The 16,741-nt window shown below is 39.7% G+C and overlaps 1 protein-coding gene across 2 annotated transcripts; it reads right to left on the reverse strand.

Annotated features, from left to right (window-relative positions):
- Positions 1-891: 891 nt before the first annotated feature.
- On the reverse strand, positions 892-14,593 carry LOC111151449 (fetuin B). Of its 2 annotated transcripts, XM_022509454.1 has the most exons (6): positions 14,372-14,593; positions 12,014-12,101; positions 9,934-10,097; positions 9,099-9,200; positions 2,140-2,223; positions 892-1,278 (listed from the first exon to the last, which is right to left on the reverse strand). In XM_022509454.1, the coding sequence occupies exons 1-6, from the start codon at positions 14,591-14,593 to the stop codon at positions 892-894; spliced, it is 1,047 nt and encodes a 348-aa protein (XP_022365162.1). The 2 variants fall into 2 exon arrangements, with proteins under 2 accessions (XP_022365162.1, XP_022365169.1); XM_022509461.1 differs by lacking the exon at positions 12,014-12,101 and having other exon boundaries at positions 14,368-14,593.
- Positions 14,594-16,741: the final 2,148 nt, after the last annotated feature.

Raw genomic sequence — 16,741 nt, forward strand, 5'->3', positions numbered from 1 at the left:
TTGACAGACAGAGATCACAAGTAGGCAGAGAGGCAGGCAGAGAGATAGAGGAGGAAGCAGGCTCCCTGCAGAGCAGAGAGCCCGATGTGGGGCTCGATCCCAGGACCCCGGGATCATGACCTGAGCCGAAGGTAGAGGCTTAACCCACTGAGCCACCCAGGCGCCCCCATATCTGTTATTTTTTAAGTGATAATGAATGTTATCAGGTCCTGATTATCTACTCTGAGCAAAACTATTCTAGGAGCCAGAAAGCTCCCCAACTTGAAGCAATGTTGGGTTCTCCCCAGGCTCAACCACAGGCCATAGGCAACTGTCTCTTCTAACTACTCCTATCAATAGGTGAGTTTATCAAGTTCTGGGACTCAGAGATTACTCAGACAGGTCAGAAAAAAAGCCACAAAATTCCACCCTCAGGTTGAAGGTTGTGCAGACAGTATCTGACTGATACTTGGCATTGCAGTAATTATGGAATAAAGGGAGAATGACACCCTGATGAATCTGTCTCTTGATACCCTTCAATTTTCATCTCCTTTTGATCAAAAGAATCACAGTGTGCTCCTGCCCAGAAAGAAGAGGGCATTTCTAAGTATGGCAGACCCTATAACAGAGACTTAGCTGAAAGTCAGTAAGATTACAGAGGGAGAGGCTGAAGACAGGGGAGGCAGAGAGTGTCCATGGTATGAGACCCTGGATGGTTCAGAAGAGATGAAGCCTCACGTACAAGTACACAGTGTAATCTTATACTTCCAGAGAACATGATGAGACCAAGAGAGTCAGATTTGTACTTTATTAGTCACTCTCTATGTTTGAACTGCCTCTCTCTCTCCCTTCCCCAGCACCTCTCTTCTCCTGCAGGGCACTATACCCTCCATGGAATTCTCTCTGTGGTTCTCATGGTGGGAGGATAAGAGGGTTATTCTGCTGGGCTGGTCCTGGGCACTCAGCAGAGCGTCGTTCATCCTTGGGGAAAGGCAGGACAAGCAGCTTCTGCTCCGCAGGCCCCATGAAAAGGAAGGACACATCCAATGTTTCTCCCCAAGGATTTGTGGTGAGATCCAGCTTCACAGGGAAGGCCTCAGCATGTTGGTTTTCCTCAGCATCCTCGGGCTTCTTCTCATCATCCAAGTCAGGGAGGTGTTGGACAGATCCTTTAGGCACAGCTTTGAGGAGCAAGCCGGGAGTAGGATCTACGACAACTTTCTGCTGGGACTCTCCCACCCCAGGGAGATGTGCAGGTCCCTGGTTAGCAGCATCGGCTTCCCCTCCAGGGGCAGGGCTCTGAAATAAGAACATTTTCAAATAAGGGAACATTTCCGGGAAAAACTTCTACCATGGCTAGTACCAAGCTAAGCCTGTTCTGGGACTTCTGATGGCATGTTTCAAAGGGAGACCAGCTAGAGGGATGATTTAACTCTGCTTAAAGGGTTAAAGGGTTAAAAGAAGCAAAAGCAGACAACAGAGTATGTGAGACTGCAGGTCTCACAAACTCCGAGCTGAACAATGGTTTGGAGGGGTTGAATGGCTTCTTCCAAGTACACTGGGGTGCTGTCACACCATCCCAGTAGTGCAGCCAAACTCCCTTTACTCATGGCTTATTCAATGCCATGCGCCACACAGGGCCCTTCCTCTAGTTCCTCTCATTGCTTCCCACAGGGATCTGCACACGGTGGTTATTGCAACCCCATTCTACAGACAAGAAAACCAAGACTCAGAGAGGTAAGAAGTTGTCCAGAGTCACACACACCTCTTGGTGGCAGAGCAGTACTGGGACAAGGTGGCCTGTTTCAATCACCCTCTCAATGATAGCTGGCTGCCCTGTAGTGAACACTCGACAAATACTTTGGGAAAGGGTGAGGGTCTTTGGGACACTGGATTTAATGTTTCAGAGGCCTCAGCCATCTGAGCTAGGATATCTCTATTTCTGAAGAAGTCTTATTTATTCTGTAGGACCACATTGTGACTGGAAAAAAAAAAAAGTATGACTGGTCTTTAACCAGCCACCCTGTGGGTGTGACCTTGGGGCAGCCTGAATAAAGTGGTGATCATGGATTTTAGGAAATCAAAAGGAGAGGTCAGTTAGGATTTCAATTATCTGCTCTCTCATTCAATGAGAAGGCAAATAATTAGATTGAAAAATACCTGTTGTTCAAAGAAGTTACAAGACACGGAGACAAACTTTTCCATTGGTGTTTGAGTCACGGAACCTGTGCAAAGACCAACAGGCTACAGACAGAGAAAATACAACATTCTGTGAGTATTATGATTATTAGTGATTAGAAATGGAAATCAACTTGTTTTCTGCTTGTATAGACCCACAGCTAATCAACATTTTATGCACCTACAATGTTATGGGCAGGCCCTGAGGCAATTCTCTCTACATCATTTTAGCTAATCACCCAAACTAAGCTAAATTTCCTCCAGTTATGTGGAACTCAGGATGTACTTTTTAAAGTAGGCTCCATGCCCAGTGCTGAGCCCAATGCCAGGCTTGAACTCATGACCATGAGATCCAGACCTGAGCTGAGATCAAGAGTTGGATGCTTAACCGACTCAGCCACCCAGGGGTCCCTAAACTCAGGATTTCTTGAGGAACAAGCCATTAGAAAAGTCTTGGTATTGAGCAGAAATCTGTGTCTATAGAACATCTATGTCTTGGTCTTACTTCTACCCTTGGGTCATTTTGAACACCTGCTCTCATTTTGCACATAGTAGTGGCCTTTTATGTACGTTCCACCCAGAGCTTTCTCTTCTCAGACAAAATTCCTCTAAGCTCCTTCAACTTCTCTTTATTTAGAAATAAAATAATTTTGTTTTCTTTATACAAATATAATAAATAGTTATTTAGAATATGGATAAACAAAAAGTTAAAAAGACCCATAATTGCATGAAAGGTAACTATTTCTTTTCTTCTAACCTTTTTTCCTGTGCATATATATTTTTATTCTAGATAAATAGGATTACATTACATATTTTATAACTCTTCTCATCACTTAATAATATATTGTGAAAATCCTTTAATGGCATTAAATAGTGTTCTGTGATCTTTTTTATAATCATTAACTAATATTCTTCTGATTATTTAAGAAGTTCTTAGTTACTTCTTAGGGTAAATTCCTAGAAGAGGAATTTTAGAGACATAGAGTACACATATATTCAAGGTCAAATAGAATATTATAATAAAATGTTGCCTCAATTTCTAAAGAAGAACTCTTAAGAAAGAATATTCAAATGGAATATACTAAACTGTATCTAAATGGATTGCCTGAATATTATCCTATCACCCATGTGAAGACTATGTAAAGAGAAGATTTGAAGTTCCTTATGATGGGAAAATCCATGAGTGTAGAAAGTCCTTAGAGAATGGTGCTTCAGCCTCTTCCTTCTCCAATTCTTCACCAAATCATATAGGGAACACTAAGAGAAGCTTCTGGAGAGACTGCAGTTACCTGTACCAAGTAGAGCCTAGCGACTCCCACTCTGACTAGAATTTGCTGAGCTACTCTAATTCATGCTGAATCTAGAGAGAACCACAAAAAGGGAGTTTGTGGACATGCTTAACATGGGAACCCTAGAGTTTTGGGACATATGGGCTATGAAGATTGGTATCTGCTTCTCTCTCAGAGCATTCTGAAGGCAGGATCTTGGCTAAAGCAGCCTACTATGGTAGGGTAAGGAAAAAGGGTGGGAAAGGGAACACTATCTCCACTGTTCGGAATAGTAAAAATGTGTGAATTCCTTGAGGCAAGCAAATGCCATAGGTAGGGCTTTTTTTAAAGTACCTTCCCAAGGGACAATCTTCCAGAGAAGGGATAATAATAGGTGAGAGTAAATCACTTGTTTACTATCACACTAAAGTGATAGTAAAAATCTGTGGGGTCTGAATCTGAGAAGGGGTGGTTCCAAGAAGTCAGCTAGAGAATACATCATCCTGCCAGGAAAGAACATCTGGATGAAACCACACCTGTACCACTTGAGAGAACCAGCACTGGAACCTGGCTTATGGAGGGCCAGTGTAGACCAAGAGAAAACCAAAACCGCAGTTATATAAAAAAGACTTTGGGCTCTTCTCTCTTCTCCTCTTTCATTCTTCTTGGAACTTGGAAGAGCAATAATTAAGCAAAAGATTACAGAGAGGGAAGAAAGAGTGAAAGAATAGACCTTGACTCCCTTTCTCACAGCAGGTCCTAAGCTCTGAGTCAGGATGAAGCTATGAAAAAAGAGAAAAGCTCTGCATTGGATATAAGATAGAAGTTTTGATTCAGAATTGACTGAACAGATTTTTTTTCAGACTTGTAAGTGAACCTTAATTACCTAAGTGAAATTGTACTTATTATTGATAATGACCAGAATGCTATGGGATCTGCCCAAGATGTTATTGACAAGTGAGAAGAAGAGATCTTACAGAATAGGGTAAAAATGTTTTCCCAATTATTCCTTGAGAAAATTCACTTGAATAATTATACAAGTCTTTTGAGACACACATTTTAAAGATTTTTTTATTTTATTTTATTTATTTGACAGAGAGAGAGATCACAAGTAGACAGAGAAGCAGGCAGAGAGAGAGAGAGAGGAGGAAGCAGGCTCCCTGCCTAGCAGAGAGCCCGATGCAGGGCTCAATCCCAGGACCCTGAGATCATGACCTGAGCTGAAGGCAGAGGCTTTAACCCACTGAACCACCCAGGTGCCCTGAGACACACATTTTAGATTCAAAGACACATGTAGGTTGAAAGTAAAAAGATGGAAAAAATATAAATGCAAACAATAACAAAAAGAGAGCTGGAATGGCTATACAAATGTCAGACAAAATTGACTTAAAGATAAAAATTGTTGGTAGAGACAAAGAAAAACACTTTATAATGATAAAAAGGCCACCTTATTAAGAAGACACAATAAGTATAAATATATATGTACCTAACAACAGAGCCCCAAAGAACATAAGCCAAACTGACAGAATTCAAAGGAGATAAAGACAAGTCAACAGTAATAGTTGGAAATCTCACTTTCAGTAACGGATAGAACAACTATGCAGGACATCAGCAAGGAAAGAGAAGACTTAAACAACACTATAAACCAATCATTACAGAATGCTCCACCTAACAACAGTACAATATACACCCTTCTCAAGTGTACATGGAACATTTTCCAGGATATACCTTATGTTAAATTTTAAAACAAACTTCAATTAATTTAAAAGAATTGAGATCATATGGCACATGTTCTCCAACTACAATGGAATGAGATTGGAAATGGATAACAAAATATTGGGGAATTTTGCAAATATTAGATGACATACTCCTACATAACCAATTGGTCAATGAAATAATCACAAAGAAAATTAGAAAATACTTTGAGATGAATAGAAACCAAAACAAAATACACACAACTTATGAGATTCAGCTAAAGCATTGCTGAGAAGGAAATCTGTAGATGTAACTGCTATTGCTAAGAAAAAAAAAACAATAACAAATCATTTATGTAACCTTCTACCTTAAGAAACAGAAAAAGCAGAAAAACAAAACAAAACAAAAACAAAAACAAACTCATCCCAAAGCAAACAAAAAGAAGGCCATAATAAAGAGCAGAGAGGAAAAAATTAACTAGGTGATTACAAAAACAGAAAATGAAACTGAAAGTTGATTATTTGAAAAGATCAACAAAATTGACAAAACTTTAGCTGGGCTGACCAAGAAAAAAATGTCTCATATATTAAAATTGGAATTAAATTTTAGCCTTTCAGAAATAAGAAGGGAATACTATGAACATCTTCTTGTATGCTAAGAAATTAAGTAACTTCAATGAAATGAACAAATTCCTAGGAAGACACGAACTACCAAAACTTAAGAAACAGAAAATCTAAATAGAACTGTAACAAGTGAAGAAATCAAATTATTAATAATAATTTGATAATATTATATATATATATAAATAATAATCTTTTCTAAAAACCCCAAACTTCTCATAAAGACAAGTTCAAGCCCACTGTTGAATTCTACAAAACATTTAAAGAAGAATGAACACCAATCCTTAAACTCTTCCAAAATAAAATAGAAGAGGAGGGAAATTTTCCCAACTCATTCTGTGAGGCCAATATTAAACTCATACGGAAATCAGGCAGAGAAAATACAAGAAAACTATAGATTAATATCTCTTATGAATATGAAAATGGAAAATCTTATAAAAAAATACTGGCAAACTGAATTCAGCAACACGTAAAAAGGATTATATACCATGATCAATTGGGAGTCATTCCCAAAGTGCAAGCTTATTTTAACATACAAGAGTCAATCATTGTTAATACAATGACAGATTAAAGGAGAAGAAAATCATGGCTACCTCCTTAACTCAGAAAAAGCATTTGATAAACTGTAATACTGTTTTTTCATTTAAAAATTTTTCAGAAAATAAGAATAGAACTTTTTCAACTTAAAAGAGGGCATCCATGAAAAACTTATAGTTAACATCATATTCAATGATGAAATACTCAGTGTTTTCCCCAGGAATACAATAAGGATGTCTACTCTTCCCACCTCTGTTCAATATTATACTGAAAGGTCTAGCCAGGGAAATTAGGCAAGAAAAAGAATTAAAAGGCATGCAGATTGGAAAGGAAGAAGTAAAGCTATCTCTAATTGCAGATGACATGACCTTGTATGTAGAAAATCCTAAGAAATCTACTAGAAAACTATTAGAACTAGTAAATGAGTCCAGCAAGGTTCCAGGATACAAGATCAGTATGCAAAAATCAATTGTATTCCTATACACTTATAGGAAACAATTCAAAAATAAAATAAAGGAAACAAATACATTATTTTAGCATCAAAGAGAATAAAATATTTAGATATACAGGTAAGTGAGTATTGAACATTGAAAATTATAAAACATTGTTGAAGGAAATTGAGTCAAACAAAAGGAAAGACAATTCATATTAATGGACTGAAAGACTTATTGTTGTTAATATGACAGTATGTCCCACATTGACCTACAGATTCAGTGCAATTCTTATCACATTTCTAACTTCTTTTTTAAAAATAGAAAATTGTTATGAAAATGCAACGGATCCAGAATACCCAAATAATCTTGAATAAAGAGAACAAAATAGGAGCACTCACACTTCCCAATTTCAAAATTTACTACAAAGCTATAGTATTCATGATAGTGAAATAGTGGCATAGGGATAGCTATATAGATCCATGGAATAAAATTGAGAGTGCAGAAATAAACCTTGACATTTATAGCCAAGCGATCTTCATGAAGTATTCCAAGACACTTAAGTGGGAAAAATGATTTTTTTTTTCAACAAATAATTCTAGGACAAATGGACATCCAGAAGCAGAAGAATGAAGTTGAACCTCCTACCTCACACAATATAAAAAAAATTAACTTATTACAGGTCACAAACTTAAACCTAAGAGTTAAAGCTAGAAAACTCTTCAAAGAATACATAGGAGTAAGTCTTAGTGATTTTGGATTAGGCAATGATTTCTTAGAGATGACTCCAAACACACATTCGGTCATGACCCAAATAAATAAGAGGGACTTCATGGAAATTAAAAAAACCTTTTATACTTCAAAGAACATCATTAAGAAAATGAATAGACAACCCAGAAAATGAGAGAAAATCTTTATAATCATATATGTGATTAAGGGATTGTTACCCAGAATATGCAAAGAGCTCCTACAATTCAACAATAGAAAACGAGTAATCCAATTTTAAAATGAGCAAAGGATTTGAATAGACATTTCTCCAAAGAATATATATATGATAAGGGCCAATGAGTACATTAAAAATGTTTAACATCATTAGCCAGGAAGAAAATGCAAGTAACAACCAAAATGAGATGCCACTCCATACTCAATAAGATAGCTATAATTAAAAAAAAAAGACAGATAATTATGATAAGAAGTGTGAGCAAAAATGTGGAGAAATTAAAACCCACATACATCGCAGATAAGATCATAAAACTGGTGCAGTCACTTTGGAAAACAGTTCGGCAGTTCATCAAAAGGTTAAACGTGAAGTGTGACTCAGCAATCCCACTTCAGACCATACACACAGGAGAAAAGAAAACACAGTTAGGTATAAAAACTTTTATACAAATGCTCCTAGCACTATCATTTATCATAGCTCCAACAGGGAAGCAACCCAAACAGCCACTGACTATTAGATGGAAAGCAGTACTTGGTGCATCCATGCAAATGAACTATTATTTGGCCATAGAAAGGAATGAGGCACCGATACATGCTACAACACAGATAAACCTTGAAAACATTATGTTAAGTGAAAAAAGGCAGACACAAAAGGACCTACACACCATGATTCTGTTACATGAAATGTCTGGAAGAAGACAAAGTCATAGAGACGATGAGTAGACTAGCGGGCTCCAGGGACTTGGGTGAGGAGTAAGGGGGACAACTGCTAATGGGTAAGGGGTTTCTTTTGGGCTGATGAAGATATTCAAAAGTTAGATAGTAGTGATGGTGCACAGCTCTGTGAATATACTAAAAAACCCACTGGATTGTATATCTTAAAGGGTGAATTTTATGATGTGTGAATTATCTTAATAAAGCTGTTAGTATAAGTAAGGAGAAAAAAGTCTTTTGACTCATTTTGCCTGATTGTGCTACACAATACATTGTGTCAATTGATATTTCTCACCAGTTGTGTTTCCAATGGTTTCAAGGTTCTCTGCCCATCATGGACACATTCTTTGAAAGAAGGCCTGTTTGACTTCTTTGTCCTTCATAAGAGCGGTCCGAGGAACAGAATACCATGGTGTATTCCAAATGTAACGGGATTTGTTCGGATAGAAGCAGGACCATCACAAACCACTGAGAAGATCTGCCCATGTTTTACAGTGTCTATGATCTTTTTTTTTGCCAAGTCATCATATTGCTGATGAAAATTGCAATTATGATAAAATAAAATCTTTATTTTTGCACCTGAACGTGCACAATCTCTACTTAGTCCATTGTTCCTTAAGGGGAACAATGCATCTCGTGCATTACAATACCTCATGTAATAATTTATGCTCAGAAAGTACATATAGGTGACTTGTGAACACAAATCCTAAATTATGAAGACATTCAGGAATACTTACTTCAGAGTCAGGTGGCTGAAGTGCACAGTTGCTGGCTTGGGATTTGGTACATGGTGACTCTTTGATTAAATATTCCACAAAGTAGGCAGGGCCAACCACCCACTGGTATGAGACAAGAGATGAGAAAGAAAAAATCAAATCTTACCAAGTGGAGAAATGATTCAGGTTTGGCAGCATTTTATTTAGGAGAACCAAACATCCTCAAAGTCATTGTCAGCCCAGGTCTGCTGCTGTCCCTGTACTCCCCACCAAGATCAAATCATGTATTGTGATTCTGTCATTTAAAAAATCATAATCACCATACTTTTCTTCCCTTCTTAAGGATTTGAAAGGGCTCTAAAAACCTTCCTCGATTGAGCGGATTTTTCCTCCTGTAGATTTGTTTTTAGATTAGATTTTCTCTATATAATAGATTTAACATCATCCAAATGCAAATGAGCCTCCACTTTCCCTAATCTGTAAAACTCATAATCTATTCCAGGCCTTAAGATGAAGCAGAAACCGACTTGCTAAATGGTCCATCATCAGTTAAATATAAAAGTGTAGCAGCAAATAGTGAACCTAAGTAGAATAACCAAGGAGACCATGAGTCTATTTCCCTTCTCACCTTAAGGTCAATGCAGTAAAACAGAGTCCCACAACTCTGGTGGAAATCCCATGGCATAACTCAGACACAGAAACATGACTGAATGTACATCAGGTCCACCCAAGGAGAGAATAAAGAAAAGGCTTTTCACGTCAAATTAAAAGGAGTGCCTTGATATTCACCTCAGCTTAGGAACTGAGAGTAACAGTTAGGAGAGACATTGTTGGTGTAATGGCACTTCAACCTCACCTGTCTAGAAGCCTGGGTGACTTGGACAAGAGAATACTGCTTTGAGGGGCTCTCACTGTTGTATTTTGCAAGAGACTCAAGGGCAGCTTCCAGATACTCAGGATCTGACAAGTTGGTGGGGAAGGGGCAGTCAGGGCACATTGTGTGAATTCTTCTTCGAGAAACTGTTGATGCCAAAGAGAGAAGTTTTAAAATGAAACTCCTTAATGATTTTTAATCCCATAAATCATGGCTACAACAGAGGCAGAGATTAAAAAAAAAAAAAAAGAAAAGAAATCATTTCAGCAAGGAGGGAGTGGAAAAGGCATGGTCTAGAAAGAAAGCAGTCGGCAGAGAGTTTCCTGCAATGACTGTGTACTACTTTCATAATTAAAAAAAAAAAAAATCAAAGCAAGATTTTTTCGCTTCACACAAAGGTATTTACCTGAAGAATTGTGTTCAGAAATGCATGTATGTTATATTGATACAAAAACTTGCCCCCAGTTAGCTCAGTGAAGATATCTTCCACCATCACTGCCTCTGTCAGGCAGACTGAGTGTCTTAAAATGTTGGGATTTCATGAGTGTCCTGTCTTATTCACCTTTTAGTCCCCAGCACCTAACATAACATCTAATGCATTGTAAGTGCTTAGCAAGTGATGTTGAGTGACACATAGAAGGTAAGCACACCCTCCCCAGTTAGAAAATATAAGCAAGCCAGAAAACACACATCGGTCAAATCACTGTGTGACTGGATAGAATAATCCTGCTAAAGGTGTAGCGAGCGTTTCTGACTGGAAAGAGCTGGAGGTGGCAAAACTCTCATGGAAGTCAGGCCAGGGTAGTTTTCTGGAAGTTATTTCTGTAGCGCAAACACTTTGTTTTGATCAATTGCATGCTGATTTGCATGTATTTGGGCATCCTGGGAGGCAGTTTCCATAGCTTGTCACTCCTGGCACCATCATCCTCATGGGTCACTTCCTAACCTCCCATACCTCTGGCACCTATGACTTCCATTTAAATCCCAGTCTGCCTTGTTGGTTCTACTCTGGTTTATTTATATAAAACTCCTCTTGGCAACCATGAAGCTTAAAACATGGCCAATAAAATATTTGATCTGTTGCTTTATCTCCCAAAGGAACCAGCAACATTGTTATCTCCTGGAACTTATTAGAAATGCAGACTTTCAGGCCATGCCCCACACCTCTAGAATCATAATCTGCACTTGAACAAAGATCCACCAGGGGAGTCATATTCACACAATAGTCTGCCAAGTAACCACATCCTATTTGCCCAGGACTTGGATGCTTTTTTTCCAAAGAAGGATCCAGAACAAATGCACGTGCATATTTGAAATGTCATTAGTTTCAGCCTCATTCTTAGTTCATTCAACAATACTATGGACTCCTTACACTTAATACGAATGGAGGGAGAGCTTTGGCAGGCAGGAAGTAGGAAGACATGCTCGGCTTGATGGAAGAAGATAGGAGACCCAAGTCAAGGCAGCCCACTCTCCATTCCATGAGGAGTGGTAGCTAACATTGTATAGGAATGACAACAGGTGAGCACCTTTCCTTTCTGGAGTCGAGAACATGGTGGAAGAAGCAGCATCGGCAGGGGCCCTCAAACAATGTAAGTTCTAAGGGCAGAGGGTGTCAGGTGAGGGCATCCTCATTGGAGGAGGAAGCAAACAGTACATGCGGAGACTGGAAAGTGCAATGTGTGTTTGGAAAATAGTGAAGCATCCATTCAGTTTCAGAAGTGCAAAGTTGGTGTAGTCAAGGAAATAACGTCAGGAGAGCTAGAAAGGGAGCCTGGGGACCAGAGCAGAGATTAAGCCATTTACATCAGACTGAAAATGTAGGATTTAATGCAACTGTCTATAATAAAGGATTTAAGCGGTGTATTTAAGAAGATTCTTTGTGGGAAAAGGAGTGGTACAAGATGAACTTCACAGGAGAGGCAAAAACTGGATATAAGAATGTGGCCTTTGTATGAATAGGAAGTAAGAATGGGAGAACCCTGTGTTCTCTAGGCATAGCTCTATTTAATGCTCTTTTCCATATTTTATTAAAATGAGTAAAATCAGAGTGCTCTCTTACCTGGGCGAAGAGTACAGTTATAAGCAGCTAAGTAGAGAATCCTTTCTGGCCTGTTAACATAATATATTGCTTTGCACTGACCATAAACCTGGAACAAACACACACATGTTATGAGATGGTGGAACAAACCCCAACTTTTAAAAAATCCAAAATTAGATTGGACATTTTATTTTGGAAGATTTGTTTGTTTGAGAGAGGCAGAAGGAGAGGGAGAGAGAATTTCAAGCAGACTCCACACTGAACACAGAGCCTAACATGGGGCTGGATCTCAGGACCCTGAGACCACCAACCTGAGCCGAAACCAAGAGTTGGACGCTTAATGGACTGTGTCACCCCAGTTCCACTGGACATTTTCTTTTTAAATAATGAAAAACTAAGGTCAATTTTGGGAGTTTGGGGTGTGAGAAACTACCAGCCAATCAACAAATCATTCAACCTTCTTCTGAGACACAGCTGGTCTATATTTCCCAGCTTCCTTCCAGAGTAACTGTGACTATGTATAATTGAGCTGCAGCCACAGGAAGGTGAGCAGAAGTGACTGTAACCATTTCCAGGTGTCCCATGAAGTTTTTTCCCATGTGATTTATCCACCATACTCTTTCTTTTTCTATAGTCTGATGCAGAGAAGCTTGGCAGTCATAGAAACCACCAGTTGAAGGTGGCAGTCTAGATCCACAATGTGGAGGGAACATGGGGCTCCAAGGCACCTCTGAAAGAAAGCTCCCTCTTGATCAGGAATTTCTATTTTGACCTTTACATGAGTGAGAAATAAACTTCTATCATATTGGAATCAGTATACAATTTTTAGGGTATATATTAGAGCCGCTAGTGCCACCTTAAATATATATGTGCTGCCGAAGCGAGCACATAGTGCCACCTTAAATATAATTCACAACAGGGTAAGAACACTTTTTGCTCTTTAAAACCAGATAGGTGTAATTTTCTTTTTCATCTTTATTTTTTTATTTTTTTTTTATAAACATATAATGTATTTTTATCCCCAGGGGTACAGGTCTGTGAATTGCCAGGTTTACACACTTCATAGCACTCACCATAGCACACACCCTCCCCAATGTCCATAACCCCACCCCCATCTCCCGACACCCCTCCCCTCAGCAACCTTCACTTTGTTTTGTGAGATTAAGTCACTTATGGTTTGTCTCCCTCCCGATCCCATCTTGTTTCATTTATTCTTCTCCTACGCCCCTAACCCCCCACAGTGCATCTCCACTTCAGATAGGTGTAATTTGACAGATTTGGTTAAATGATTAGAAATCTTGAGTAAATAGTTTACTTCTAAACACAGTTCTGCACTCCAGATATAAAGTTTCATGTCAATTAATGGACATAACCTTAGGATAACTGAGAATCACAAGAAAGCTATGTTATTTTCAAGCTTCTTCATGAGTCCCCTTTAAAAGGTTGACTTCTGAGGCCTTTTAGGTTCTATGATTTCAGGAAATCCTTCCATAGCACCTCTGGCAGCTCCCATACTGTAATCCTTCCCTCTCCCCAGCCTCACATTTCATATTAGTGTTCACCAAAACAAAGCAAAATAAAACCAGGAAAGAAACTCTCTCTCCAATACTTCTATAGTCTTCCTTAGACATGTATCCAAAGCATTACCTCTCAAATCTTTATTCTCACAATCCAAACACTAGCTCGAAATCTATAGGAAGTTCTTGAAGGTAGGAAACCATTTGGGGGCAACTTTTCAATTCTGGGGTCATGACTCCCAGTGGGATGCTCAGAAACTCCTTTAAGCTGTTTGATCTACAGCATTGGAATAACCACATGGGTGCTCTGCCCTAGAGTTGATAATGAAGGACATTCAAGAGATGGACACATTGAGCAATCTTCACCCAGGTCAGAGAACACCTAGCTTCTGCAGCATGCCTGGACACAAGCACTTACCGATCTATGAATGTACCTTACACCACAGTCCTTCCACACCTTCCTGGTGAGTACATGGCAGTCCGTTTCTAATACGTCCAGTGTGAGATAGAACACAGATCCTGGGTCCTGTAAGAGGGGGTTGAGAAATGCACTGCATCCCACATGAAGCAGAAACCCCTAAAGACTGGCCAAAAAGTCTCTGTTTTATGGCAGAGCCAAAGTCTTTGATGTTTGTGAAGATCATGGGTAACCTGTGGGACACTAGACAAGCTTCAGAGTAGGATAACTATTAGCCCAAGAACAAGAGCATGTAGCACACCCTGGCAGAGAAGAGAGGAACGTTCTTAGCAGGATTTCCAATTTGGAAAGCATCTTCCAACACGTGTCTCTGGGGTCCCAACCCCCCGGTTGGCCTCCTCAGCTTGTGTAAGCACCTGCTCATGATAGGGGACCATCACTTGCCTGTCTGTGTTCACGGACATCGCTCACTCGGTTGAGGCTCAGCACGTAGCCATCTTTTCGGTCCCTGTTGATGTCCTGAAGGGCAAAGCCTGCGACTGTCAGAACATCTGAGTCATTGCAGCCACGGGAGAGCACACCTAAGGGGGGTGGTTTCCCGGGTACAGATCTAGCCCTGCAGCATGCAGCCAATGTGCAGAGCAACAAGGGTAGGAGCAGACCCATTCTGTAGGGAACAAGGTCCAGGGTAAGTCAGGTTATAGAGTTACAGGGATTGGGCTGCTCGCAGCGCTCTCTCTATAAAGCTAATTTGCATGGTTTTGTAATTGCAATCTGAACCTATAACCAGGTTTTGAGACCCAATGTCCCATTTATCTCCTTGAACTCTAAATGTGGATTTCCCTGAGTCAGTACTTTGGATGGGATTTGCCAATGTTTCTAACCTTGGGCCCTGCAGCAATCTCATATTCACAGTGTCATGTAAACAAATTTGTTTCCTAACCTTTTCCGAAGAAACCATAATGAACACTCAGGTCAAGGCTCCTAAGAGGTCATGACTGGATTCTGGTTTGTGTCCAGGGCTCTACCTGAATCAGAATATGTGGGCTGTCACCTTTCTCCTTCTCTCCTGGCACCTGCCCTCCAGCCGATGTCCTGGGCCACACTAATAGTTATCCCAGGCGTGGAACCTGGGGTTCGGTCCCAGTGGTGTTCAGTGAGTTCAAATTTCCTGCCTGACTTCCATGTTTACCTCTTATTAGATCAGGAAAAGGGCTCTAACCTCACATCCCCTACAGAAAGTAACTGCGACATCCTTAATGCACTTTGGGACGTGGCTAGAAAGTGGTCTACTTGGCCTTATTTGAATTTTTTAGAACAAAGACTTCATTTAAAGAAAAAAGAAGTGAATGATTCATCAATAGTTCTTACATCATACTCCAAGTCTACTTCTCTTTCTGTGGACTGTATGGAAGCAAACTCGTTAAACACTATGCTTAAGAAGAGATAACTAATCATTCAGAATAGAAGGAGAGATAAAGAGCTTCTCAAACACTGAAGGAGTTCATGCCCATTGAACCAGCCCTGCAAGAAATATTAAAGGGGACTCTTTGAATGTGAAGGAGAGACCAAAAATGACAGCATGAAGGTAGCAAACACAAAAGTAGTAGAAAAGAGTATTTCTGTAAAAAAAAATATCAGTCAAGAAACTCACATGAGAAAAAGAATATAAAATATAGGGGTACCTGAGTGGCTCAGTCAGTTAAGTGTCTACCTCTGACACAGGTCATGATCCTGGGGTCCTGGCACTGAGCCGGGTGTCAGGCTCCCTGCTCAGTAGGGAGTCTGCTTCTCCCTCTCCCTCTAACCCTCCCCCCTGCTGATGCTGTCTATCTCTCTCAAATAAATAAAACCTTTGGGTGAAAAAAAGGATATGAACTATAATAACATATACCTAAAATGTGGGGAGGGGAGGAGAGGAGAAAAGAAGGGGTTCAAACATGAACAACCATCAACTTAATATACACTGCTATTTGAAGAAGAGGTTATATATAACCTAATGGTAACTGTATATCTAAAACCACTAATAAACATGCAAAGAATAAAGAGAATGAAATCCAAATATATCACTAAAGAAAATCAGCAAGACATGCGAGAAAGACAAGAAAGAATTAGAGAAAATCTTCAGAAACAACCAGAAAACAAGTAATAAAATGGCAATGAATATATATCTATCAATAATAATTTTGTTTTTTGGTTTTCTTAAAAGACTTTATTTATTTGTCAGAGAGAGAGAGAGCAGGGGAACCAGCAGGCAGAGGGAGAAGCAGACTCTCTGCTGAGCAGGGAGCCCAATGCAGGACTTGATCTCAGAACCCTGGGATCATGACCAGAGCTGAAGGCAGAAGCTTAACTGACTAAACCACCCAGGCGTCCCTATCAATAATTTTGAATGTAAATGTACTAAACACTCCAATCAAAAGAAATGGGGTGGGGCGCCTGGGTGGCTCAGTGGGTTAGGGCCTCTGCCTTCGGTTCGGGTCATGATCCTGGAGTCCTGGGATGGAGCCCCGCATGGGGCTCTCTGCTCAGTGGGGAGCCTGCTTCCTCCTCTCTCTCTCTGCCTGCCTCCCTGCTTACTTGTGGTCTCTGTCTGTCAAATAAATAGATAAAATCTTAAAAAAAAAAAAAAGAAATGGGGTGACAGAGTGGATAAAAAAAACAAGACCCATCTATATGCTGCCTGAAAGAGACTCATTTTAGACCTAAAGACATGTGCAGGTTGAAGGGATGGAGAAACATTCATTATGCAAATAGATGTCTGTGGAAAGAAAGCTGGAGAATACTTACATCAGACAAAATAGACTTTAAAAC

Source organism: Enhydra lutris, unplaced genomic scaffold (genome assembly GCF_002288905.1).
Source record: "Enhydra lutris kenyoni isolate GAN:26980312 unplaced genomic scaffold, ASM228890v2 scaffoldscaffold2, whole genome shotgun sequence".
Classification (NCBI taxonomy): domain Eukaryota; kingdom Metazoa; phylum Chordata; class Mammalia; order Carnivora; family Mustelidae; genus Enhydra; species Enhydra lutris.

What these genes read in the sequence shown, in the direction of transcription:
- LOC111151449 (XM_022509454.1), bottom strand. Translation starts at nt 14,593, where the DNA reads ATGGGTCTGCTCCTACCCTTGTTGCTCTGCACATTGGCTGCATGCTGC. An exon ending in TAACTGTACTCTTCGCCCAG is followed by an intron (nt 10,098 to 12,013) that starts GTAAGAGAGCAC and finishes TGGCATCAACAG; the next exon opens with TTTCTCGAAGAAGAATTCAC. An exon ending in TTCAGCCACCTGACTCTGAA is followed by an intron (nt 2,224 to 9,098) that starts GTAAGTATTCCT and finishes CTCTGTCTGTAG; the next exon opens with CCTGTTGGTCTTTGCACAGG.